We start from the raw sequence: 27183 nt of genomic DNA, 5'->3' as shown, positions 1-27183 counted from the left end.
ACCAGGCCGGTATCGCCTCTGAAATTGCGAGCGAAATAACCGCCTGAAAGAGACACGAGGCCGGCGGCACACGAAAGAGCGAGTCATTAAGCGTCATTAGGTGAAGATTTGGTTTAAACGTGTTTAGCAGGAATTAAGCAAAGCCGTTGTTGACATGGATTGACTGGCGTAATGCTTTATTGTCAGTGCTCCAGGAGGCAGAGGGAGGGCCACGCTCGGCGGTGAGAGATGTGCCGAGAGCCAGGATTTACGGGGTGTTGGAGGACGGGATGAGTGTGCGAAGAGATGAGTGGACACCAAGAAGTGACTTGGCTCAGGTGACAGGAGAGTGGGCGGGGAATATAGGGCCGGTGCTGAAGTGCTGGAAGAGGTGACAAGGGAAACTTTCCTATTGTAAACAGAAAACTCTACAAGTTTCTACTGTCATCTTTTTGATGGCCGAGTTTTGGATTTTCTTGTCAAATATTATCATGAACAATTCACTATTTTGTGAGGTCAACTTTGTCTGCCAGCATCTAGTATTGACTTTCCCTGTCTTTTTTGTGTCATGTTTTTGTCTTTTTGTCAAGTCAACTGTTTTTGTCAGTTGACTTCATGTGTCAGTTCACCCTTTGTCAACTTTTTGTTGACAATTTTGTGACGCTAATGTTCTGTTGTTTTGTATGATAGTGTGTGACTTCTCGTGTCAAACTTCTGTCTGTCATTTTTTTTGTCCAGTCAACTTTTTGTCTGTTAGAATTTCCGCCAGTTGACGACCTGTCGACACTTTGTGACGGTTTCCAATTTGACACTAACATTTGACCATTTGATCTAGAGAGGGCGAGTGTCAGCTGACTTGTGCCTGTCCGCTTTTTGTTCTTTTCTATCAGCCAACTTTTTGTGCCAATTGATGTTTTGTGAGGTTCAACTTGTTATAAGTGACTTTTTACAATTATTGCCTTCTACGTCTGTTGACTGTATTTTTTGTCACTTGACTTTTTGTCAAGTCAACATTTTGTTGGTAATTTTGTAAACTATGAGTTGAGTTTGTGAACATTTAACAGCAGTCAGCTTTTTGAGTGTCAGTTGACTAGTTCTGAGTTGGATGACCCTTGTCTCAATCCACATTTTTTACTAGCGTTTACATTCCACATACTTCACACGGGTGATCTAGCTCTTTATTACACGCTAATAGTCTGGATTCTGACTTGGCTTCAACAGTTTCTGAAGCCACATTGAATGGCAAATCCTTCACTCCTCCAGTAGAAGTCACATGAGAATCGGTCCTTGTCATTGTCTCCTTTTGTCCTTGGAATGATGACTTCATAAAGCAGAGTCCAAGAGGCCCCAGAGCGGCCAAGGCAAGGTCAAGTGTGGATACAAGAGGGCCGTAAATGAACCACGAGAAGATCCGCCCTGACACCTCTGCAGCCACGAGTCTTCATGTGTCTGAATGTGGATGCAGTAGCTGCTTAAACTGACGCTAGAGAGAGGACAGTCTTATCCAGCGCTCCAGTGTTGACAGTCTCACTAATCCTCTCCACCTGCTCAAACAGCATCCCCAGAAAAACACCCTCCACCCTCTCGCACGCATCCGCGTCAGGAGTCCCTGGGGCCAGACGCAGCCGCTGGTTCCATCTACACAGCAGTTATCGTCGCTGGCCCGGCGTCGCTCCCCCCTGCCTCTTCCACAGTAATCGCCAGGAAAACAAATAGTTGTCAAATGTTTGGAAAAGAAGCAGTGTTTGCACCCGAGCCTAACAAAATAATTTTTACAAGCTATCCAGTTGTGATTAGGGCTGCGAGAATTGAATTTATGTGGCATTTGATAATATTAATATTAGCCTAATTAATTATGTTGTTTGATCTCGGCGGCAGCGTGTGTACCTTCTACACAGCGCTAACCAGCCGGAGCCGGAACTGAGCTCTCGGGCGTCTCTATCTCGCCCCGCTCTGTGGCCACCGCACACAATTCATCAACTGGTAGAAATCTAATCCCCCGTCGGCTCCAAGTCGAGGAAGGAACTTTGCTCTGGTGGCAAGAATTCCCATGAATACTTGATGACTTGTTTCATCTCAAGTGACATTCACAGCGCGAGCAGGACAAAGTTTCTTTGAAGGTGCTGTCACTAGATTCAGGGTGTTTCCAGAGGCAGACTGTGGAGGTCAAAGGCACGGCCGACTTGGTACCTCTGACCTTACATCACAGACAAATGAGTGACAAGTTTATCAGGGTGTTTTGTACTCACTGTGAGGAGGTCAAACTCCCAGGCCAGATTTGACTGAAAACTTATGAAAACAGACAGAGATGGAACACTATTCTTACTAACACGCATGACAAGGTCATTCCTACTCAAACGCAGACACCATCCTGGTCGTGCTTCCTCAATATGTGTGAACAAATCTCTCCTGATGTGTTTTTTGTAGCAACTGAATCAGTTTAAACTGACTGAAGTAGGAAGGACATACGTTAAATTCACTGTAGGAATCCATCACTTTTCTCTTCTGACCTTCAGAGAGGTTTGAATCAGGCTGTCCTGTAGGTTCTTTATGGGTAATCTCACTCATACATGGAGTCCAGTCGCAGCTGATTTCTACTCCAGACAGAAGACACCATGGATCAGAACGTTACTAAGTGGCATGGTAGAAGTACCTGAGTTGAACTGCAGACCTGGTTCACCTTTCCCCCGACTTGAGTCCTGCTGTCTTTCCTGTCTCTATCGAGGACATTGATCAGAGAGAAAACAATGAAATTCAACATCTCTTTAATGAGTGAAGATCAACAGCAGAACATTTGGAGCAGCTTTGACATTTAGGCATCTGCTTCTTTACTCAGTGCAGTTGAAGGCGACTCATCTGAGCCCTGTGAGAAGTTCAGTTCCCTCACTGACGGAGGCCGCGAGGGGAAGTGTTGATGTGTGCAATTACAGTGAGGTGTACTCACCGACCGGTCCATCACGCCGGGCGCCTGGGCCGGACCACCCAGACCTCAAGAGCTGTGAAGGGTGAGGATCGCTCCACCTCTGACCTCAGCTCTACAGGGAGAGGTCAGAGGAGCAGTCATGAGTCTCTGTGACCCAGACAGGACTTGGTCTCACGCTTGGCAGGACCATCACTGTCGGGTCCAGTTCATTTCAACTGAAGCGGGAGGGGAGTGCGGGGGGGTTTCAAGTGGGCAGCTTGACTCTCCTTCCAGCAGCGAGAGTTTTAATATTTGGCACCATCTGAAGCAGCACTTACTGATCTGAGAAATGTAGATTACAGATTCAAAACAGATTGATAGTTTGAAGTGGCAGAGGATGGCGTCGCGCTCTCTGTGCTGTTTCACTGGACGGAAGGTGGGAGGGGTCAAAACTCCTGTCATTAGCTGAAGTGACGACCCAGTCTGGCTGAGCGGTAGTCCACCCGGAGCTGGACGAAGGCGTGCAGAAGGTTCCGGTCCAGGTTGGTGAGCTGCTCTCCGGAGCAGACCTGCTTCAGGTTGTCAGGTGCCACCACCAGGAGGTTGCAGAGGGCGTGGAGTGTGTCGAAGAGCTGCAGCACCAGAGGCACCTGAGGGCAACGCGGAGAATGAGTTACACTGACATCTGGTGGGCAACTTAAAAACGCTACCAAAAACCTGATGAAACAGTTTACAGCCAAGCAGCCTCTCGCTCTCTCTCACCCTGAAGTCCTTAGCGCAGCGCCGGTACTCGGCCACGTCACAGATGGCCAGCATCCCTCCCATGGAGCTGTAGCTGAACTGCTGCAGGTGCTCGTGGATGAGGCGGTGGAAGCGGACACCGAGCTCTGTCAGCACGGTGTCCACGTTCTTGCCGTCCATGGACTTTCGCACGTGCTCCACCTGTCGACTGACGTAGGCGCAGACTTTGGAGCACGCCTGAGGAGGGAGTTACACACTTGGATCAAGAACTTTCCACGACACCCTTCTGACTTTTCTAGGTCTTAAATGCATCTCATTTTCATACAGTTTAGTCTGAAGCTCCACTCTCACCGTAGTGTACTGGATCATGACGTTGTTCTCGTCTTCTGGCTTGAAATCCGTCTTCCTCTGCTCTGTGGCCAGGATGTGCTTCATCTGCCCCATCATGCAGTTCAGTGTTCTGTTGCGTGAACATTTGTTTATACATTTTCTCATCACAGTCATTTGGTTTACACAAGGAAACAAGCTATTATACATGTTCTAGATCCCCTCCATATTTTCCAAAACCCAAAGAAGAGCAAGTAGGTGCACAAAATGAACCCCTGAAAGGTTTACTAAAAAAACCTTTGTAAAGAAAGTAGTTATCCTGGTGGCTGTTTTCAACACAATTTTTCAGCAAGAGTCATTATTGTCGTCATGTTTTATGAACAAAAAAGCAGGAAAAACAAATGTCATTTTTTCCACGTCTTGGTTTTAAAACAAAATGTAGAACATTTTCGGTTCTTTCCGAAGACATTTTCCTACTTCATCACCACACACCTGTCAATCCCTGTGTCCAGTTTCACCTCCATCTGCTCGATCACTTCCTTCTTCTTGTGCAAACACTCTGCCAGCTTTGGGGAGGAGCTGAAGAGACATGCAGGGGCGAGTCATTGAAAGAGCCGAGAAGTCAGAGGAAAGAAGCATCACGGCGCCGCTGAAGGACCGACCTGATGAGGGGCATGAGTTGGTCATTGAACTGCTTGTCAAACAAGTGAAAGATGGAGTTGGCCTGCTGCACCACGTCCAGGAAGTACAGGTTGGCGTTTTTGGCATCAGGTGACGGGATTGCTGTAAAATTCAAAATGGAGCACAAACAATGGAGCACAAGTATCATTTTACAGAAAATTCCTTGATGGCTATTGTACCCGAGAGTCCGATCTCCAGTGCGTAGTCAATGTGGTCCACACAGAGATGCTCCACCAGCAGCAGGAAAATGGAGAATGCGTTTTTGGGAAGGTCGGAGGGGTCTGAGAGCTGCGTCAGAGAGAACTTCAGTTTGACTATTTTTATTCAAATGAGGGAGTTTTGGAGGCGTAATCACCCTGTGACATCGCTCGAAGGCGTGTCTCGTCTCCTGCAACAGGTTGACCACCAGTTCTGGAGACAAGAAGGTCTCTCCATGAGTGTCGATGCTTGGGCCCAGAGGGAGATTAGTGCGCTGCCTGATCCGCTCCTTCAGCTCCTGGATGCTACACACAGACAAGGGGATGGCCTTGGTCAATATCTAAAGAATTATTCGAGCAATAACAAACGCATTCAGTCTTGAATGAAGACAGTAGTCCAGACTCCACCTGGAAGACTTCCTACAGATATTGTGAGTTTAAGTGAGACTAAGGATGTTATAAACAAAGTTGAAGGCAAAACAACTTACAAGATAGATAAACAAATGATGCGATAACGTAAACACAAATTATTTTCTTAATTCTGGTTGATTTATGAACGCAAAAATACATCATGAATTAATATTAAAATTATAACAAATATTGGAACATAAGCATCAATACCAACCAAAAATGAAAGACATTTTCTTATTGTGTAACATTTTTGTAAAATATATAATTATTCATTAAATTATCATGAAATATATATTAGGTGAACTGTAAAAACAAATCTGAAAAAAGCAGAATGTATATAAGCCAGACAGAAAGACAGCACACAAACCTGCCGGTGCCAATGGGACGTTTTTGGTGGTTCTTGGAATCGTAGTAGCGCTGCAGGATGGTGGCACCACGGGTGCGGAGGTAGTCCTTCTCCATGTCGATGTAGCTCTCCAGGTAGCAGGAGAAGATGCTCTTGATGAGCTTGGACAGGAAGGTGTGCTTATCTGAGCCCAGGTTGAACTCCGACAGCTTCGTAGCTAGCGCCGTCGTCCTGCAGAGGGAGCCACCAGCAGGTTGGACATTGGGAGCAGGACGAGGTGAAGAGAGTTACTGACCTGCTATAAAGCTCGTAGAGATTCTTCAGGTACTGCTCCACATCTGAGTGTCGCGTCCCATCCAGTTTCTCCTTCACGTGAGCCTGCAGACACCACAAGAGAAGATTGTGGATTTTTAAGATGCCTTCAAGACCAAACCAAGAACACAAACTAAGTATCTCACCAAGCTAAGTTCTACTGCTGGATACATGGAGACAGTCAGTGACTCACACAGTTTGTCTTGTGGGAGGAAACCAGAGTGCAGGATGCACAGGGAGAAAATACCTGCAGTTTATTTTCAAAGATGTTTTGGATCAGCTTGGCCATGACCGTTTCTGGGCTGCTGAAGACCTCGCCCACTTGTTTGTTGACCCTCTGGCAGAGGCCTGCAGTGTCCTCGAACACATCGTTCCTCATGTAAGCCCCCTATAGCGGGAAGAAAACGGAAAGTGACGGGGTGTGCAATATCATCGGAGCACCTTTACTCACACACCTCCTGACACTGTTTGATGTAGACGTCCACACAGTGAGCGTAGCCCTAGAATGGACACACAAACCGAATGTTAGTCCCTTGAATAACTTAATAACTTCTAGTATCATATGAGTAATCTCTATCTCACCTTGAAATGTAGCAGAACTGCCGCCACCTCACGCATACGTCCAATCTCACCATTGCGCTGAGCGGCGGTGAACTCCTGGATCAACTGCCGCTCCAGATCGTGGTACTTGCCTGGAATTGTTAGCCCAGCTCAGCACAGAACAGAACGACAGGACTCTGTACAGCACAACTTGACTCCTTATAACTGGGTGATACTTACTGGCAATTTTGGCTTTAACATCTGCAAATCTGTAAAGAAAACAAAGGTTTTGATGTGAGCAACAAATGACTGCGTGTGAGATTTCGCTCCAGTCTGGTGACCAAAGTGAAGTTCCTTAAAAGGCAGACTTTGAAATGATTCCTGGAGTTTGAGATTAAACACTTGGGTGAGACTGCGTGACCAAAGATGTCTGCCATGTCAGAGCTAACAGCCAGCGGCATGTATTCAGGATTCTATCCATTCTGTTCGAGCCCTGTCCTGCTGTGAAAAAGTTGCAGAAGGCTAAGTCACAAAACGTATGAGGGAGGACGTTGGTGGAGACAGGAAGGAGGACATGTCACAGTCATTATTGCCAAACTGATTACATGTACTGTGAGGAGACTCGCACTTAAATGAACTTTTATTCATACAACACTTCATTCTTCATCTAAAAACAAGGCTGAGACTTAAGCTATGTCAGCAGTTGTAGAGCAAGATACATTCAAGATACCTTCGATTAAGTCAGTCAGTAAAGAGAGGACTGCTTCCTCTATGGTAAAAAGTCACGAGTGGGAGGACTCAGCAGGGGCTTTTAACTTGGATAATGTCCACCACACAACTCTCCTCTGGCGGGAAAGAGTGCAGGAGTCCTGACTCACCTGTCGAACGGCAGCTCCTGAGCAATGAGGTGCAGCTTCTGAATGATATCAGCTGCCTCTTTAATCTGAGGGAGGAGGGAAGGAGAAGCAGATGAGAGAAGGCAACACGACCACGATAGGTGGACATCCTGTAAGACCAGCCTCCGGGAGCCTCTTCACTCGGGGAGGGGATCATCATCTTAAAGCCCCCTCCTGCATCTTCCCCTGTAGATAACTGCTGCGCTCACCTGAGCATCCGCAGCAGCGAGACCTGACTTAGCAGCATATCCAGCTACTTATTGGCATGAGTTTTCTGAATGGGCTGTAATCCTACAGGAGTCCAAATCGCCTTCAATAATCTGTCCGGCCAGGGATATCTGTCAAAAAGGAGGGGGGTGCTCTGACAAAACCAGCTGCCTCCCCGACGCTCCTCCTCACCAACACGCTGGCTGAAAAAGCCCAAGACCTACGAAAGGCCCGCCGTCTGCAACTCCTCTGTTCCCGCAGATGCCTGCCTCAGCTAACATCATTACTCTGCTCCCGTGAGGAGGATCCAGCCTTTCTGCTCGGCGAAGGTTTTCTAAGTATCTGTCCCCCAGCTAAGATTAGCTAAATCCCATGTAAGTAATGTAGCCGTCTCCCTGCAGTCAGGGTTTAGCAGCACTTGTCTCCACGCTGGCGGCCCGGCCCTCCCTTTCAGAAGGATTAGCAAAGCCGTCCCCCTCCAGCTATTCACTTGCTACTTTCCCCCTCTTCTGGAGGTATGCTCAGGAAAGAAAAAGGAATCCGGACAGATATTTCCGCTCGCCTTTTCCTGAAAAACCACCTCCATCGCTGGATCCCGTCTCCGGGATTGACCCCTGGAGTCATCGCTCTGCCTCCTTCGAAGACGTTCTGGGAGTTAATCTAAACCATCCCAACCTATCGTCGCCTCAAAACCGGCAAATGACGCTTTGATACGTACACATTGCGGCTCCCATTCTTCATTAGGATTCGCCATAAACTGGTCGCTTTACTATCTCAGTGGGAGCCGCTAACTCACACGCTACAATGCCTGACTTCGAAGACGAATCCAACTCATAAGGAATGTCAGGAATCGAATATTGAAGCAACTTTCTTTGACATTGTTTTTGGTATCTAGAACATAGCTGAGTCACAGGCAAAAGAAGGTCATCATGAATGGCTCAGTTTGACTTCTGCCCTCTGCATTACTGCATTTGTCAAAAGTGGGATGGGGACATGATGTCATCAAGGGCTTTCTCTTCCCCTCGGTGACTTCTTTAATATTCAAAATATGGGCTCAACTCATTATTATTTAACACGCTACAACTCTCACGTGGAGGCTCTGAAACATGCTGCTAGGTTACCCCCGCACTCTCATCACTGAGCTCTCAGAGACAGAATTATTCCAAGCAAGACTCCTCAGTGTGAGTTACCCATGACAGTGATCAAGTAGTGAGTGCACAACAATGAAATGACAATTATGAGCGGCTGTCTTGCTGTGCATGATTGTTGAAATGCTAATGAATAGTGGCCACATTTTTGCTGTTTCACCAATGTATATTCGACTGATTCAATCACATCAATACGCTGGTTGAGGAGCTGAGCTCACTTCCACGGTGATGTCTGTCTCACTTTCTTTCTCTCACACGTGATGTCAGCAGACAGCGCACCGTGAAAATGACATGTATTCTGGATTCCAACTGACTCGCCATACAATGACAGTTCAGGTACTTATTTTCAGAATAGATTTCTGAAAAGGTGCTACATAAATACTGCCTGGTAGATCTACATATTCTGGTCATTTTGGGGTCTTCTGCCAATGTCAAGGCAAAAGAGATATGTACCGCTGTCAACTGACTTTACTCCAAATGCATCTCTTCTTCATTCTTCAAAAAGAGTAATGGCGAAGCTAAGAAGTGAGCAGGCCTGTTGTTGGCCAAAGGAGCGTGTGTGTTGTCATATCTGACGTCACACGCCAGCTGAGCTTGTGGGTGGGAAGGTGCCACCAAAGTTGTCACCATGACAGTAGGTGGTGTACATCGAGGTACAGAAGTTTGCCGACTAAAAGCAGCAACGTGCTTATGTGTGGTCCCGTAGAGTGTACAGACCAGCCACAGACCCACATACGCATCACCTATGTTCAAGGTAATTAGAGTTGACATGAGCGTGTTGACATCCACCATCATGCTGGTATTGTCCAACGCCTCATTATCCAAATTAGCTGAGGGATTCGACTAAAGGGATAAACTTGACAAATGAACACGAGCGGTTTACCGCCTTAATCCCATCTATTCTCACCTCCAGCTAAAATCCCAGCGGGGGATGCTGGAAGTGATCTCTCTCTCACACACATACACACAACACACACACACGACACCTGCTATCAACACGCAACTCCGGCAGACACGGCGCCAGGTCTCCTGATGCCCTCTGCCCTGCTCACCTTGCTGGGGTCGTTGAAGACGTCGCTGCGTAGGTCTCCGTCCAGGAACTCGTTGAAGTAGGTCATCAGACGCTGAGCTTCGACAGCCCGCTGGCGAGGAGTGTTGACGCCCTCGAGCTGGTCGCCGAGGTGGCAGACCTTCGTGGCCACATAACTGATATGATCGTCCAGCTCCTGGAAGTGCTGGAAGGCCACCTGAAGTGGCCAGAGCCAGAAATAAAAAAAACGGAATCAGAAAAACGGACAGGAGACACACAACTACTGATGTGAGAAAACACCTTTCTGTGGTTGACTATTTTGCTACTGAGCACGATGGGTGAGAGACAGCACAACTGCATGTCTGCTGCCATTGTTTGTACACTGTGAATCTGAGCAAGATCTTGTTTGTACACCAAACTGTCAGTAAACTCAGGTTTTACACAGTGCTCTTATTACTTGTTTATTACAGCAGTCCTCTTTTTCACTTTTCATTTTCAGTTAACAGCAGTGGCTTTTTGAGTTTTTACCCTATTGCCCCATGCTTTGACTGTTTTTTTTTTTTCCTAAAAGGTTTGACCTTTTACAAGGTCAAGTAATTGATCAGCTTTTTGCTTTTTGTTGGCACCAATGCGGTTTTATATATATATTCCTATTTTTATTTTATTCATTTTCTTTATGATGGCACATTTCTTTCTGTAACAATCAAATAAACTTTATTTGAATTAAATTTGATGAAATTATGGTTACGGTGGTGATGTCTCTTTGTTCATTTCTACATTTTTCTGTGAAACCGTTTTGCTTTTGGGTGTCATGAACATGACCATGACATGAACGACAACTACGTTCCAAAACATCACCAGCAAACAAAAGGAGGATGAAACGGTGTTCTCTGATTCATCACTTGAATCTGTGGCTGAAGGGTACCTGGTTGCTTCTCTGCAGATCCTGAACCTTGTGTGCAAACTCTTTGGCCTCCCGATGACACTGATGTTCCAGCTTCTCCACCCGTCGCTGGATCTTCTCGTCAAGCTGCTTCAGTTCCTCGATGTGGTTCTCGAACTCCTCCAACAACCTGAAGCAAGAACAGAGCAGGATGTTGAACTTTCTTCTGGTAAAACACGCAAACATTACCGAGTTAAACAACCAGCACAAGGTTAATTGTGTCCCACTGACCTCCCAGCTCTCACAGCTAATAGTAACAGATTCATGTCAGATGATTAATTTGCGGGTCCCCAGACTTAAGAAGCTCGAGAAACCAGCGGCGGCGTCAGCTGCATCCCATCAAGAACGCAGAGGAAATGTTCTAAGTCAGCAGCTCACTTCACAGAGTGGGGAAACATCCTAAAACGATGAGTGTATAATCTCCTGACTAATTCCCTCAGCAGTGGATGGAGCTTAAGAGACATCTCCAGCTCGCCCCAACAGACAGCCGTTCCCTCGCCGGTGACTCAAAGTACGGTGGCCTCCGCAAGATACGTCGCCGCTGTCGCCTCGCTAAGAGCTTCAGAGGAAGTGGCGGCAGCGGTTCGGTGGAAGAAGCAGATAAGGACGGATGCATCGGCGGCGCGGCTAAACTGTTGTGGCAGTTTTGCTTATGAGGAACATAAAAACTCGGCGCATGCCATGTAAACAAACATAATAAAAAACAGGATGTGCATGTTTTTAAAGGTTGCGCTTGAAGAGAACTAGCAGGATTCAAAGCCCCAAATATACAGGGATTTCAACCCATGACTGAAACAGCCAGACACGTCGTACAGTTTTGTTTTGTAAGTAGCATTTTTCTTTTCATGAAGTGTGTCTTAATTTTGGGTGAAATGTATTACATAAATGTAAACAATGGGGGGATTTATTATTTTAGCCCAAACCGTAAAACCTTGAAAACAAAAGAGAATCTTGTGCTCAAACATGCTCGAACAGACTTGTCACAGTCTGCCACTGAAGTATTTGGAAACCAAATTATTTTTATTTTATTTTATGTTCTTAATGGCATTAACACCATACAGCAGGAAGTTAAAGATGAATGTCAGCTCCTGGATACCTAGCTGTATACATACATACTGCGTACAAAGGACTAAAACATGACATATAGATGTTTGCACAAAACAAAACAAAACACAAAATTCCTAATTGTACTTGCAAGTCGCAGCATCACTACATTTGACTCGGAATCAAACTCTATACACATTTCAAGAGTACAAGAAACTAGTTCATGCCAAATACAAGTCAAGATCATGAATTATAGAGATTACAATGTTGCCCTTTAACAAGCTTGTGTGATAGCGAACAAGCAGTTTGGGAAACTTCCCATCTAAAGCAAATACGGGGCAAACTTCTCGTGAAGTGAAGTCAGTGGTGATGAAGGATCTGTCGCTTGAAACTAAGAGTCTACATGGCAAAACTTTTTTTAAATATGGAAGGAAGAAAAACACTATATTCTGTTTACACTCTGACAACTAAAAATACGCACTGTTCATATCAATACGAACACGATAGACGTGATCTGTGACAACACAACGCAAGCATGATGGATGATCTTTAAACTACCGTTTGGGGTCGAAGGCTTCAGCTCCTCCCTTGGAGCCTCCTCCAGGTGTCCTCCATGCCAAGCGTTCTATGTATTCATCCGCATCAAAAGGTTCCTGAGCAGAAGAGCAATGCACTGTGGTCAGAGTTATGGGGCGTTATTACGGTATACAGTGTCATTAAAAGCCCGCTATTACTAAATTAGCAACGATATTCTGCTCCAAAACAGTGTAGGGACGCCGTGCAGCTGAGGTTAATATTGAAAACAAGTCCCAGCTGCCAGAGACTTGCTTCCACAAGACCGTTATTGATAGCCAGCTTCCTGGCTAGCCTGACTTCCCGGCGGTGTTTACCTCGAACAGCTGAGCAGTGGTCGCCATGTTTGATTCTCAGCTGACGGCGGAATGAATGGCAGCTTTGTCGACCTTCACTGAAACTACCTCATGAATTCTCCTGCAGAGTACTCGGAATTGTTGACAGCTAGCAGGTTAGCAATCCCGCTTCCTGTGCGGAAGAGAAGGGCGGAGGTGACGACGACGACGCAGCGGCCGAGTGCGCAGGCGCGCGAGTCAGCTGACGAGCAGCTGTCACGTGAGAGCCGCAGCCGGAAAAGCTGTCTTAATGACGTGTTTGTTTGTAGTGCGATGACATCTCAAGATTTGATCGTTTATACGTCTGCGATGGGGATATTAGGTTCACGGCCATGAGTGTGCGAGCTTTGTGGATCGTTTCTCACGAAAAAGGAGAAAATGGAACCGTTCGCTTTTCAAGGTTTGTTGTGTTATTGGGAAACTGTTGCAACATGGCTTTGCTTTAATGCACCGACTGTGCAGACTCTAAAATCTTTTACTCTTGTATGACTTTTTGATGAATAAAAGGTGCTACATTGATATTAAATTTGTGATCGTTCGATTTCTGGTCAAATTATGCAGGAAAACCTACATTTACGGTGTTACCGTGAAAGATTTTTTTCATCACAATCTGTTTTAATCTGTTTTTATTTCTTGCACATTGTATGTAGCCCGCTTCCTTGTCGATCTTCATGTGGACTATGTGCTAAGCCTTTTCCTCTTTCTACACTGTCTGTAAATTGTATTTAGTATTTTATATTTAAAATTTTCATATTCATATTTTTGTTGTTTACAGAGCATGTTAGGTTACAAAGAGAATTTCCCTCAGGATTGATAAAGTTTTTCTGATTCTGATTCTGATTCTGATTCACTCAACCCACAGGAGGTTCCCCACAGTGGAGCACCGAGCCAAACTCCTGGCGGGAGCCTCATATGTTCCGGTCCCAGAAGACGACACAGTCCTGCAGCTGCTGCTCACTGAACTGGGCCTCTCAGAACCTCAGAAGCCGTTTGTGCTGCTCAGGGATGACTGCCTTAAGTGCCAGCGTTTGCCGGCTCTGGACCTGCACATAGACGGTCCAGAGAAGGGGACGCTGTGGCCGGTCCTGACCGTGTCCCACGGCTCCCTCATCCTGGCCTGCCTGTCTTTGGTGGATGCCCCCGCTGAGCCCAGACCCCCTCTATCCAGCCTACTGTCTGTCTCTCAGGGTCTTGCGCTGCTATCCGGCCTGCAGAACTTCCTCCTGAGTTCTGGAGGGCGACCCGATCCAGATGCACTGGCCTCTCGTTTCGCCGCTCTGCCCGCCCTCATGCTGCAGGTGTGTCCTCTTGGGACGCCGCTGGAGGTGCCGGTGCTTGGACCACCAGCCCCTTCGACCTCACAGGTGCCCGCCGGGAACCAGAAGCAGCCGGCGTGGAAGACTGGCCTTCACCGGGGCAGAGCGGTGGTCAGTGTGGCTCTGGTGGAAACTGTTCGGTCCACGCAGTACGGCAACCCGAGCCGACCGGATCTGTGGGACGTCTACGGGACAGTGACGTGCAAAGTGAGTTCCCTTTAAAGACCACCCACCTCATACTTTATAGCTGCTGCTGCTGATGTTGTTATCGTTCTGTGCAGTGTGAAGTAGAGGGAGTCCTCCCCAACGTGACGGTGACCCTCACTCTTCCTCCCAATGGCTCCCCGCTGCAGGACGTCCTGGTCCACCCGTGTGTCTCCTCACTGGACTCCAGTGTCCTGACAGCCAGCAGCGTGGACCAGAGCGACAGCTCCTCCTTCTCTGGACCCTATAAATTCCCCTTCTCTCCTCCTCTGGAGCCGTTCAGACTCTGCAGCTACACGTCGCAGGTTTGACACAGGTTTATAACGGACTCACGCATATGGTCTGACCTCTGACCTCCGCTCAGGTGCCGGTGCCGCCCATCTTGGGCTCGTACCTGTTGAGGGAGGAGGAGAAGCAGCAGCTGCGAGTGTCTGTCTCGCTGAAGCTGCATGAGAGCGTGAAGAACAGTCTGGACTTCTGTGAAGCTCACCTGCCTTTTTTTAACAGGTATGAAAACAGGATAATCCTAATCTGGAGAGATTGTGGCGGCTAAAATCAAAATAATCTCACTCTTTTTACGGGTAATTCTGACACTTTCATCTCACGTTTTATTGTTTATTACTGAATGATTCTGAATATTCCCACTAATATTTCATATTTAATCCCAAAATATGGTAATCTCAATCTAATACTTCAGTATTATCTCAAATTATTCTTCACCTGTGAACCAATGTCAAGCTTGTCTTCCCATTTTTATCTTTTCAAAATGAGGCTATTGTTTCACAGGAGGTCAAAGGTCGCAGTGGTAGCTAGTTTCACATCTTTGGTTAGACGATTGATCTCATCTGGGCTCACTGGTGTTCAGGAACCAGATGAATTCTGTGGAGCTGAAGGTGAGCTCGGGGCAGCTGGACGTGTCCAGAGAGAAGAACCTGCTGGTCTGGGTCCTCGGTAAGAACCTGGTGGAGTCACACACAGCTGCACACACGCTTACATGTGTCGTGTCGGTCATCAGGACAAAAGTTCCCGAAATCTCGTGAGGTCACCATGGAGGGTCGGATCAGCTTCTGTGGACCCGCAGCAGGACCGAGTGACCCGGTTTGTACCGGACTCACCGGCTACATCAAGGTGTGTGTTGTTAGATGTGCTTTAACTCCTCTTACCTTTTAACTAGCTATTGTTTCGTAGCAAGATTTACTCTCAAAATGCTTTTTAAATCTTCAAATATATTTATATCACCAGCATTTTTATCCAAAAATATAGTTCTTTTTTTTCTTCATGGAAGGTTTGATGCTGATTTTGTTTTCTCTTTTTGTAATGGTCATATAGCCCCTCCTGTTGCGCCACCATCAGGCCAAACTTTCAGATGTTTAATGGCATATTGTGTCTCTTTTTTTTTTTCAGATGTACTTCAAGATCTTGGACACGACCCTGTCGGGTGTCTGCGTGGACCCGCACTCGGTGCAAGTCTACTCCTCGGCCAAGCCCCGCATCCTCACCTGTGAGTCCAGAACTTCACTCTAAAGTTGGTGCTCTCTAACTGTGTGTTCTCTGCAGCTCGAGAGCTTCAGTCCAAAGACTTCTTCATCTGGAACTCCTCTGGCTCTGCACCTGCCTCCTCCGGGCACCTGATCCTCTAGCATTTCCACCACGGCAAACTGCTTTGTATTAAAATACTAAATATTTGCTTCAGCTGCTTCTTCTTTACGACCCCCCACCACCACTCCTCCCCCTGGCCCCTGACAGTCCCACTTCACTGACCCTCCATCGGCCTGATAATGAGCAGCTGGCAACTCTCAGGACCTGGCGGGGTCCCTGCTCTCACCCCCCGTGACCCTCGCTCCATCAGCCGGTCGCACTACACATGAGATCTGAGCGATGGAACCCTGACCCCGGCTGGACCTGCACACACTGGAGTGGGCTAATTGGTGATGAGGAGTCACATGGTGGGGTGGGGAGGGGAGGGGGATGTTTGGGCTTCAGGTTCACCGACCTCATTTGTTAGTTTGAGTTGATGTCAAGCACAGCTGCTTCAGTTACCACTTAGCTCCTATGATGTGTCATAATTTTGAATTGAATCTCCAAATACTGCATTGTTAATATAATTTCTACTTCAAACTCATGTTATTTTCTTCAACACAAGTGCATGTTTACTTAAAATATATAGCTTTTTTATTATTAATTCAATTAATACAAAAAAATCGTATTTTTCTGACAATATGGTTTTCATTTAAATCTTTATTTTCATCTACCGTAGTTGACCTCAAGAGTAACATTCAAATGTTTTTCTTTCTTTTGTTCCAATTGACCTTCAAGTCTTTTCAAATTCTGACTGTCTTTTAAAACACCGATGATCATACGTTTGTATAACGGATTCAAGTTGAGTTCAGTCAAAGTGGAAGTTTTGACTTCCACCAACAGAGGGCGGCATCTACTCACACCTTCCTTCGGCTGCACCAGTCTCCAAACATCATTCAATCTCACAAATTGTGCAAAATTAAAACGATCAGTCCCGCGGATTTATGAGTCAAGTACATCAGAAACAGCACAACTGAAGTCATTTTAAGAGTCAACTGAAGTTATTTGCCCATGAAGATGACGTTCATAGCTTCTGTCAGTTCTGCTCCACCGCAGTTCACGACTGTCTGTCAACTCCCTTTTCTTCTCCACCATGTCTTGTCTTCCAACACTCGAGAACCGACTTGACCGCCCGTGACAAACCCTCCGTGATTCAGCCCGAGTCTCTGGAAACGAGGTCAAGTCCAGTCTCCGTCCAGAGTCCTGGTCCCAGAGGACGTCCCGCTCTGTCGGCCTCCTCAGCAACCGCCTCGACTGGACCTGCTGCTGCTCACCTGAAGAGACAAGAAGTTCAGATGAACACTGTTTTACTCATTTGTTTTTGTTGTTATTTACGGTGTAAACAGTTTCTTCTCATCATATATATTGAATTTGTTTGCGGATGAGTTCGGATCCGATTCGCACCTGGGTGGACCATCTTCCTCTCTCTGCTTCTCTGTACGAGAGCGCGTCGACGTTGGAGATGACGCTGGTTCTGATCCAGCTGAGCCTCCAAACAGCCCTAAAGAGACAGGATCACCCTGGACCTCTGACCATATAAAAACAATCTTCTGAATTATTCATGTGATGTTAGGGATCTTTACCCGTCCGGTCCTGCTGGCGCCGGCGTGTCCCGAGTGGATGAGTGAAGAGAGCTGCCGGACATCCCCACCGGCCCAGCCCTGCGACAAATCACACTCTGCATGGATAGTTACCATACCACCGATACAACTTCTCTGACGGCATGAGAAGGACGCTTCGTCGAAGCGATCTCTGAGTCTAATATCGGCTAATATCGGTCGGATATCCAGCGTCTTACTGACCGTCAAGCTTCACGATTAAACAGTGAAACAATCATGTCAGAAATTTTGATGATTGTAAGAAATATTACACACAGAATATATTGAGAGACGCAAGAGATGGAGCAGAACGAACTTAAAATGAGTTTAGAGGCCACACATTAGTGTCAAGGCAGGTGAGCAGGTAAACCGACCTCTAAAAAGAGGTTTGAAAGGTCAAAAAGATTGTGGCAAATTGGACGTCTGACCTGGACTTTTTTGGGTGGATGAGAGGAAATGATGCTCTGCAGGTGTGAGATGTTTCCTGAGCACAAACATGTAGAATATTCACTGACTGACTCCCACAAAGCAAGACTGAAGGACAAATGTTAAAATATTTGGTTGAGCTCTGACACATATTTACATTTCTGTCAGATTTCTATCTTTAGATTTTCTATTTTTTCACCATCAATTATTGATTAAAAAAAATACATTTTTTGGAATATTATACAAGTGTTTCCAATTCCATATTTTTGGACTCATTTTTATTTTATTTATTTTATTACTTATTATTATGATTTTTTTTATTTTTTTTTTGGTTTTGTACCTTCACTTTCAGGTTAGTTAAAATACTACTACTATTAAAATGTGTCATACTAGCGTGTACATGAAGTGGCCAAGATCACTTCAAACCAAACAAAGGCAGACTCGAAGCGAATAAAGCTTCAGACCTGTGACCCTGGTGAGAGGAACTTCCTGCTTCAGAGGCGGCAGCTTCATCCTCTTCTGCTCGCGAGGTCGCAGCGGTTCCTCCTGAGTGACCTTCACAGCGGGCAGCGTCCAGACGGGTTCCGGCCGCCTCACCTGTCGAGGCCAGAGGTCCGGGGGACGAGGGGCCACCTGGAGCCGCCTGGACCTGGATCCTCCGGAGCCCATCCTCACCCAAACTGAATCCGTCAGAACACAAAAGTTTGACGTGTATTTCATCCACTCTCACCTTTCCCCCTCCAGCATGACGTCAGCGACGGCTCAGATTTCCTCCTCTGAATCTGAAGACCTACCAGAAATGAAAGACGAGTCGATCCTTCACTGCCTGCACACTTCAAATTTCTCTATTTAATGAGCGTGGTAACTATGGCAACCGTCCCCCACAGGTTACTCTGTAACTCAAAAGTTAATGCTTGGAAGATCTCACGAGTTCGAGGCGGTGCGTGTGGTGAGTGAAGGGGGGGGGTTGAAAACAGAATTTGGGTGGTTTTAATGTTTGACCTGTTTCAGTTTGACCTGAATGAGGAAGGTGAAGCAATAATCCGGTTGGTGAGGACCGGGAAATTAGGGGCGGAGCATATTTTAATAGAAAACATTGAGTGATTTAACAGATAGACAAATGTAACCTTGGTGTGTGTGTATCTTTTCTTCTCGCTACTTTTACACGACATGTTGGGGTTACACCTGATGTCGCCGGGGCAACAGGTCACGACTCAGCACCCACACATCAACAGCAGCTTCTCGTGAGTTCAAGTGACTGGAGCTCTTCATCACACGTGTGTGTGTGTGTGTGTGTGTGTGTGTGTGTGTGTGAGAGAGACAAACAAAACAGCTTGTCATTTTTGCAGTCTTTTATTGAAAAAGCTCTCACAGGTCCGTCTCATCTACAATACAGTTGCATCAATACCTCTGTTGTGTCGACATAAATATCTTGAATACACTCGCGGCCCGTCGGCATTTATATTCACAGAATACAGTCAGGTCAAAGGTCGAGTCACAGCCAGCGTCACTTCCTGTCCGGAGTGCGTGCAGAAGAAAGTAAATATCACTTTCCTTTCTCGTCTCCGGAGTGACGGAGGTCCCGTGGTCAAGGTCAGCGTTCGGAGGATCCGTCCCGCCTGGGCCGTCACGCCAGCGGGATGGAGACGGCGCCGTTGGCTCGGCTGCGGGCCCTGGTGTGGGCGCTGGAGTCCGTCAGCTCCTCGCCGTGGTCCTCCGACTTCTTGTCGGCGATGGCGGCCAGGAAGCGCAGCGTGACGGCGTCCCACTCCTCGGGCAGCAGCAGCAGGAGGAAACCCAGGCAGATGACGCAGGTGGCGGCCAGACGCACCACGCTGAAGATGACCTCGTGCTTCAGCACGTCCACGGCTGCGACACAGAGGGGCACAACTACATTCATTAGAGAAAGTACCATGATCCGGACAGTGATCCTCTTTGTCCCAGCGCGGACCCTTCTCAAGCGTCTGCAGGCATTTAGCGTCGCCATGGCAACCTGATCCCCTCCACAGAGTAGCCCAGGCGCTGATGAGGGAGTTTCAGAGCTGCTGAGTCATTAGGTCGCCGCCACGGTTGTAAGTGCTGACCCTCCGGTGCCAGTGTGTGTGGTCCACTCACCAGCGTTCCCCGGCACGCTGAGCAGCGTTCCGATGGAGATGAGGATGGGGTACGTGAGCACGACCCCCACGTGCACCAGGACGTTGAACACTGGGAGCAGAGAGAGGAAAACCGGGTCAGGGTGGGAGAGGAACCGGAGTCTGCCGGCGTCCGAACTCTCACCCAGCCAGAGTCCTGCCAGTCCGCACAGGTAGCCCCACGGCAGCGAGGACAGCGACCCCCAGTGTTCCATCTTGGTGAAGTAGAGGATGAGTGGCACCAGTGAGATGAAGATGAGGTTGAAGAAGCCCATGGTGGACAGGAAGTGGGCCACCTCCCCCAGGCTGGCGCTGCCTAGGAACATCTTGAACAGAACCTGCGCGGCACGCCGGCGTTAGCCTAGGACGCTCGCCCGCGTCCGTCCCGGGTCCTACCTTGTACAGCGCAGACGTGGAGGCCGACCCCACAGCCAAGGCCACGCCCACAAAGGAATCACCGTGGAAACCGTCGGCGTAGGCCATCATGACGATGCCGGTGATGGCCATGATCGCCGCCACGATCTGGGGACAAAGACAGATTAGAATCCGGAGACAGACGGAAGAAGATAGAGAAGCGGGCTCTGACCCGGACACCCATGAAGCGGTCCTTGAGGACGATCCAGGACAGCAGGAAGACAAAGGCCTTGTGGCAGCAGTAGAGCGCCGACACGTCGGTGGCGGTCAGCTTCTTCAAGGCCAGCAGGTACAGGTAGTTGGTCAGCGTCCACAGGATGGAGAACGGCGCCGTTCTTTTCACAAACAGCTTCAGCGTCATCCCGTCCTCCCCGAAGAGCCGGCTGCACTCCCTGCACGTCACATGAGCAGTGGGTCCTTTTGAGATTTACATCTTTACACAACCGCAAAAGTAACGTTCCTCGTGCTGCCACTCGTCAGTACCAGTCAACGAACATCACGACCTTCACCTGAACTTCTGGATCGGCGTCTGTTTCTCCCGCGTGAGCATGAAGTGTCCGGCGTAGTAGAGCGGGAAGAAGAGGATGTTCCAGTTGCTGCTGAACCAGGAGATGAAGAACGGGCAGGAGAAGGACTGGAAGGTCAGCTTGACCACCTGAGTGGTGCCGACCCAGGAGGAGGAGACGCACAGAACCATCAACAGGCCGCCCAGAACCTTCAGGGCTGTGCTGGTGCAGGTGTGGTAGGACCGGCTCTCTGTGCTGCTGTCGCTGCCTGGAGTCTCGGCATGCACTTCATTCTCATCGTCTCCTGGAGACGTGGAGAGAGTTCACTCATTCACTTCATCACTCGGTCACCTGATTCATCCAGGTGTTGCGCACAGAAGCCTGACGCTATGAAAGTGAAACTGAGCTTGTGAACACGTGACAGTAGTGACAACCCCTGGGAAGACTGAGGAAGGTGGAGGGATTGATTGATGACTCAGCTTTTTTTAATGTAGCTAGTTATTTAGCATGATGGCTACCACGATCCCCAGCAAATAATAATAATAACAAATCTTCTTCTTGTCCTCCCGGCTTCTCCCTTCAGGGTTCAATAGTAACAACAATAACAAAGAATAACAAATAAAAATAAATAAATAACAATAATAACAAAAATAAATAATGAATAATACAAATTATAAAATATAATAAATAATAAAAAACAATGAAAAAAACAATCAAAAACTTAATATTAATTTTGAAAAGCAACCGCTGGACAACGAGATTAAAAAAAGAAAAGAAGCAGCCAATGGAAGAAAAAACAACAGATTATCTGTTAGTATAAATAAATAAATAAACGACAACTGGTAAATCAACAGTGAAAAAAAAGTGATAAAAAATACACAGTGAAAGGCAATAACAAACAATGATAATAATTAATGTAAAAAAATAAAAGCTACGCTACATGTAGAAATTTAAAAAAGCTATGAAAGACGTTTATAATCAAAATTAATATTCAGAAAATCAGTCTGCTGAGTGAATGATTTATCACCATTTATGCCTTGCATTGCTATGTAGAACACCAGCTGCTAGCTGTTAGCATGTTGCCTAGCAGTGTTGTTGATGTTATCCACAAAACATTTTTGATGTATAAATGATCAGCAACGTCAAAACGTGACATTTCATTTTTAAACATTTCACAACATTGTTTACAGGCAAATGACCTGACTTAGCATTTTCTCCATTAGCAAGCTAGCATCTCGCCATGACAGCTAGCAACAATAAGAGTTTTAGCGTGACAAAACCAAGACAAGCAGCTTGAATGGAGGGAAGCGAGGATGCATCAGTGATCACTTTACACCGGGGCAGGAATAAAGGATGACATGTGCTGGCACTTTGCTGCTGCAGGTGCCTGCTGACTCAGCATGTGACTCGCCGCCACTTCCACTCTTAACTCGTCTGCGGGAACTCAACCATCGGCTGGTGTTAAAATGATCTGCTTCAGCAACGACACACCAGCTTGAGAATCAGAGCCTCAGAAACCACATTGCCACCGACTCGGACTCACTCGAATCTGGGTTCCAGAGCGAGTCGAGTGAGGACACTCAAAATCGAAGAACAACACATCCGAATGACTCATTCTGAGCAGGACTTCCAGTGCAGAGAACATCCCTCCACGTCTCCATCCAACTCAATAACTGGCTGCTGGATTCGTCACCCATCAATTACGACCATCCCTGTGGTTTCAGCAGGACAACTCCTCTGTAGAAGCCACGCTTCCCTCTCCTCCTCTCCCGTCCTGCAGGCGGGTTTGTGTTTCACAGCGTTGACAGAAAAGCTTTTAGTGTTGGAGGGAGAAGCCACTACAGGCTGATCAGGTGCCAAGACGGTAAAATCATAATTCCCTCGCCTCATTAAAGAGCTTCAGCAATATCAAGCCGCCATCATTATTTCATGGAGGAGTCGGCTAGCAGTTCGCTAGCAAAGACGCCTCACCATCCAGTTCAATCGAATCAAGTTTTTGTAGATATGCAACGCTAGTACGATAAGAAGAGAGTAGGAAACAGAAACAACACTTTACATCAGGATTAAGTCAAAAAGGAAAGTTGAAATATGTATAAATGGAATTGTCTACGCGAGGACTACATGCTAATAGCTTGTCGGCCATCTTGAATTATTTCACAGCTTCAGAACATGACTTGCTGAAGTTATTAAAGTATTTGTGTGCTACTTCACCAGAAACACGGTCGGTACACAAAGCTTTAGCAACAGACTCCACCGATGAAGCTAAACCACCCTGAGGTCAGAAACGTTGTCCTCTGAGGCACTAAAGGGCGAAGTGAAGCTATTTCATCAGCAGCGTCGTATAATTCCTGACCGGCAGCTGTTAAGTGAAGCAGGTGACGCAGGCTGCTGCCTGACGCTCACATTTCAATCCATCCTGTGTTTTATCAGGGCTCACTGACGCTGCACGACCGTGACACTGATGTACGAGCCCTGGCCGGAACCCGATAGCGGCTGTCAGTCACGGCGGCGAGAGGCGCGCTGGGTGGTGGAGGAAGCTGAGGGATGCTTGGTGGAATGACAGGCGTGACGTTTCCCCTGCTGCAGCCAACTTCTGCGCATCTTTGCTGCACTCTGCCAGCAGAAATGTTTGTTTCCTCCCACATAGTTCTGTGGAAGCACTTTTACTTAGCCACTGTTTTTAGCAGAGACTCGGCTCAGCAGAGAACAAAAGGCTAGTGGAGAGCAAAGCTTAGTCCTTGTGAGCTTCTCTTCAGCCAGTGAGGCGAGTCAGTTTAACAAGTTTCAGCAATCACTGTCTGAGGAAGTTAAACCTGGTCAGCAGTCTGTCAGACTCACACAGTTGGACCAGGTGAGTTCAACCTCCTCATCTGTCTGACTTGTGTCACTTGACTTGAGACACTGACATACAAATGGAATTGTCGAAGTCTGACTTTCTTCTTTGACAATCGGGCATCGGAGAGACCTCTGGTGGACTTCAACAGCACCAGACATTTAAGAGTTGATAACACAATGCTGCAATCGTCCGACAACTAGCAGTGACTGGACAGACTTCAGGTCAAGGAGAGTCCTGATCTTTTTGACTGAGAGTAAACAAAACATTTACTAAAAATAAAATAAGCTCTAAAGTTAAAATATGTGAAGTATTTGAAAGTAGAAAAAAACATAAATAAACGTTGAGAAACATTCCACAAAAATGTTTTATGAAATAGTGATATTTAGGAAGAAGTGGAAATATATTTTCAATGAAACCAGCAGACGTCGGTGTGAGTGGCGAGTGAAGGGCGCAGGCTTCGTTCTCGCCACTGAAAAATGCCGACACACCAATATCCGAACTCAGGTTGTTACCTTGAGAGGTCGGGCAGGTGAGGACTTGAGTGCTGTAGGAGCTGAGAGGAACCACTCGGGCCGAGTGCTTCTTCATCCTCCGGCGAGGCCGCGAACACGTCCGGGAAGTTCTCGTCAAGTCGGGTATGTGGCGGGTTGCGTGGTCAGCAGCTCCTCCTCTCGGCGTCCAGCATCTCCCCGCTCCACTTCCTGTCCAGCTCCCTGGTCCCAGTGAAGACCCAGACTTGGCGCAAAGTGGGGTGCCACGGAGCTATCCGGCGCTGAGATGGTCTCCCAGGGAGACGGAGCTTCAAGTATGAGCGGCCTGCTGCAATCACTCCCTCCTCACTCTCTCACTCCTCTCCTCCTCTCCTGTCGCTCCACAAATCAGCAGCTTTGTTTGCAAGGTAACCAGGCAGCCGGCTGATAATGCTGCGTTAGCTTCTCCTCCTCCTCCTCCTCCTCCTTCTTCTCGCTGCTACCTGAGCAGGCTTCTCCTCCATCTCTCTTCTTAGCTCACTTCCTGCCGTCCTTCCTGCTACACAAGTCCTGTGAAAACCTCCGCGGCTTGTCAGACTGCATCACCCACAGTGTTTTCAGTCTTTCGCAGCAGGACCTGATCTCCTCCTCCACAGGCACCTCAGCGTGCCCACGCTCACCCAAAAATTTACCTCCAAGTGCACTTCCTCTGCTGCACGGGAGTCACGTTCACGCTCAGATCCTGCAACACACTGCAGCACGAAGGTGGAACCCAGAACCGAGCAGTGATTTCACCTTGCATTATGTTTGTTAGCGACAGCTAGCTTCCTGTCCATAGTGGTTATATATATATATATATATATATATATATATATATATATATATATATATATATATATATATATAACCACTATTTTTTATTTGGACATTTTTTTCTTCCTTCTAAGATTTTTATGTCTTTTTTTATTTCACTGCATTGAATGTTGCTTCTAGGTAAAATATAGATTGTACATTTTTCTTGCAGAACTTAAAATGATTTCCCCCTATTTTTCAGTCACTCAGCTCTTTTCTAATAGTGTTTATTTTAGCCCGAACCACAGGAATTCATTTATTTGCAGCATGACTTACTTTTAGGTATTTTGCCACTGGCATGTTTCATGATACATGGATTTATTTTGATTTTTTTTTTTTTTAATGATTTTTTTTCTCTCGTTTGCCTTGAATGCAGCACAATGAGCCCTCAAAAAAAAAAAAATAAAAAAAACATCAAGTCATCTGACCCCAGCTCCTCATTAAAATAGCAGGAGAAACATGAATGTTTGTTCTGGATTCTGGACCAGCTGACACTGCTCCTCATGTCTTATCATGAATGTGTCTTTCACTGTCAATCCTGATATTAAGTATTGATATACTGAGGTTCAGAGGACTTTTGGGGAACTGGCGTCCATCACTCAGCAGACGAAGCCGTGCCAGTACCAGAGGACCTGAGGAGGTTCAGCCCCCGCCCTCCCCAGGTCTGTGGTCAGAAGTTTCCATCTCCTCTCGCCACCGTGTCTCTGTCCTGCAGCGTTAATGGACTCTGATATTATCAGACGGTCAGTCATGGGACTTGTTATCCTCGTAACGGTTCAGGCGAAACCCGTGTGTCACACTTGCATTTTGTTATGATCGAGACGGTCCAGTTTCCTTCGACGCTCTGCCGCATCTGTGTAAAGTGTCCAGTGGGATAAAGGAGGAGAGCAAGCACCAGCTTCTCTCTACAGCAAGTTACATCATCTCTCTGTGTCTGCCGTTTTCTGGCTCTTCAGAACTTCCTCCCTCTCAAAACAGCTTCCTGCCACGCTTACAAGTTCAGTGACTGACTGACTGGACTCTCCACAACTTCACCTCAGCTATCAGATCCGGGTCAGACGTCACATGACTTGTAGTTGTTTCAGTGAGAGCTGATGGTGGGTCATGAGTAAGCAGGGGACGAACCGGGGGGGTCCACTGAGACCACTTAAAAATAGACCTGCTGATGAGCCAAGCGCCGGACACGAGGAGGGCGGGGTGGGGGGAGAGGGGAAAAAAAGCCAGTCAGCGGAGCCGCGAGGCTAATCACCATCGGATTAGATGAAATACTGGAGCAGACTCAATCTCAGTTTCAATCCCAAAGTAGGGATTACAGATTAAAAGGCCGAAACATTCCACCCAGAGAACTGAAGAGACGTTCAACTTCAAGTCCTCCTTGTAACACGAATGGTCTCTGTTTCACATCAGGTGGGAGGCACTTCCCAGGGGGCGCTAGAGTCACTTTCTGTTAGAAATCCTCCATGAAATTGCATACAGAACAAAACCTGCTGATTCATTCCCTTCTCTGGACACAAGTCTTCTCAAACTTCTTCAAAAGTCTTTTGCAGATTCTCTCACCAGACGTTTGTCAACAAACACACCAGCCTCGTGAAGCAGCACATGATGTCGATCAAGAGTTCAACATTCTAAACAACTGTCAGAACTAGAGAGACGAATTCTCTGTCTATTTATTTGTTGCTGTTGCTTCTGTGTACAAACATCAAGCGTCTTGAATCGGACCAACACAGCAGCGTCACTCCTCTTCAGATCCATAGCAACATCACTTCATTCTTTTGTCATTCAGATCGACACAGTCTCCTCGGAGCATCCTTTGTCTGCATCTATCAAGTGCACGGGGGCGGACAGAGGCTGCACCTGAGCGCGCGCACACCGAGGAACTGGGCGAGGGCGACACCCAATGGCCAATGTTGGGAAGTGTCTGCAGATGATTCCGACATCATTTCATCATATCAATTTGATCCAGAGTTGACCAAGAAGTGTATCGCTAATATTGCACCAAAGTGTTTCCATTTACTTTTAAAACTACTGTTTAGGCCACATAAATGTCTGACAGGATACTTTAGCTGATCTATTTATTTATTATTTATTTTTAAATGTAACGATAGCAAATAAACTTAACACATTATTTCACCTTAAAAAAACCCAATTATTTTTCGTGACAAACTCATTGGTTTGTTGTTGCAGCTGTCTGCTTTCACCGCACGATGGCGCTGTTGCTGAGCGCTCCACCTCACACTTC

The 27183-nt window shown here is 47.0% G+C and overlaps 3 protein-coding genes across 7 annotated transcripts in view; 1 reads left to right on the top strand and 2 right to left on the bottom strand.

Moving 5' to 3' along the window:
* Positions 1–1161: 1161 nt before the first annotated feature.
* On the bottom strand, positions 1162–12790 carry exoc5 (exocyst complex component 5). The gene is made up of 18 exons (XM_053844782.1): positions 12595–12790; positions 12263–12357; positions 10643–10790; positions 9740–9934; positions 7315–7379; positions 6677–6705; positions 6479–6588; positions 6352–6396; positions 6144–6284; positions 5880–5962; positions 5606–5815; positions 4986–5133; positions 4810–4918; positions 4612–4732; positions 4442–4528; positions 3974–4082; positions 3644–3859; positions 1162–3531 (listed from the first exon to the last, which is right to left on the bottom strand). The coding sequence occupies exons 1-18, from the start codon at positions 12619–12621 to the stop codon at positions 3343–3345; spliced, it is 2127 nt and encodes a 708-aa protein (XP_053700757.1). The 5' UTR covers positions 12622–12790; the 3' UTR covers positions 1162–3342.
* ap5m1 (adaptor related protein complex 5 subunit mu 1) lies at positions 12513–15814 on the top strand. Of its 2 annotated transcripts, XM_053844787.1 has the most exons (8): positions 12513–13012; positions 13475–14135; positions 14210–14437; positions 14497–14639; positions 14998–15083; positions 15148–15260; positions 15537–15633; positions 15690–15814. In XM_053844787.1, the coding sequence occupies exons 1-8, from the start codon at positions 12945–12947 to the stop codon at positions 15770–15772; spliced, it is 1479 nt and encodes a 492-aa protein (XP_053700762.1). In that variant the 5' UTR covers positions 12513–12944; the 3' UTR covers positions 15773–15814. The 2 variants fall into 2 exon arrangements, 1 of the variants encoding a protein (XP_053700762.1); XR_008412646.1 differs by lacking the exon at positions 15690–15814 and having other exon boundaries at positions 14919–15083.
* Positions 15815–19090: 3276 nt separating this feature from the next.
* slc35f4 (solute carrier family 35 member F4) overlaps positions 19091–27183 on the bottom strand; it is a 39419-nt gene continuing 31326 nt past the window's right edge. For 2 of the 4 annotated variants that reach the window (XM_053844783.1, XM_053844784.1), the window contains exons 5-9: positions 20790–21090; positions 20453–20672; positions 20012–20388; positions 19850–19939; positions 19091–19603 (exon numbers count right to left, since the gene is read on the bottom strand). In XM_053844783.1, coding sequence (XP_053700758.1) covers positions 19213–19603; positions 19850–19939; positions 20012–20388; positions 20453–20672; positions 20790–21090 — 1379 coding nt within the window. In that variant the 3' untranslated portion in view covers positions 19091–19212. Of the gene's footprint in view, positions 19604–19849; positions 19940–20011; positions 20389–20452; positions 20673–20789; positions 21091–24134; positions 24815–27183 lie in introns of those variants that run through there. The other 2 variants (XM_053844785.1, XM_053844786.1) reach the window with 2 other exon arrangements.

Source organism: Synchiropus splendidus, chromosome 16 (assembly GCF_027744825.2).
Source record: "Synchiropus splendidus isolate RoL2022-P1 chromosome 16, RoL_Sspl_1.0, whole genome shotgun sequence".
Lineage (NCBI taxonomy): Eukaryota > Metazoa > Chordata > Actinopteri > Syngnathiformes > Callionymidae > Synchiropus > Synchiropus splendidus.
This window is presented reverse-complemented; position numbering and strand designations above follow the sequence as displayed.

What these genes read in the sequence shown, in the direction of transcription:
- exoc5 (XM_053844782.1), bottom strand. Translation starts at nt 12,621, where the DNA reads ATGGCGACCACTGCTCAGCTGTTCGAG. An exon ending in CAGGAGCTGCCGTTCGACAG is followed by an intron (nt 6,706 to 7,314) that starts GTGAGTCAGGAC and finishes TTTTCTTTACAG; the next exon opens with ATTTGCAGATGTTAAAGCCA. An exon ending in TGTTAAAGCCAAAATTGCCA is followed by an intron (nt 6,589 to 6,676) that starts GTAAGTATCACC and finishes TAACAATTCCAG; the next exon opens with GCAAGTACCACGATCTGGAG.
- ap5m1 (XM_053844787.1), top strand. Translation starts at nt 12,945, where the DNA reads ATGAGTGTGCGAGCTTTGTGGATCGTTTCTCACGAAAAAGGAGAAAAT. An exon ending in TCTGCAGCTACACGTCGCAG is followed by an intron (nt 14,438 to 14,496) that starts GTTTGACACAGG and finishes ACCTCCGCTCAG; the next exon opens with GTGCCGGTGCCGCCCATCTT. An exon ending in GACTCACCGGCTACATCAAG is followed by an intron (nt 15,261 to 15,536) that starts GTGTGTGTTGTT and finishes TTTTTTTTTCAG; the next exon opens with ATGTACTTCAAGATCTTGGA.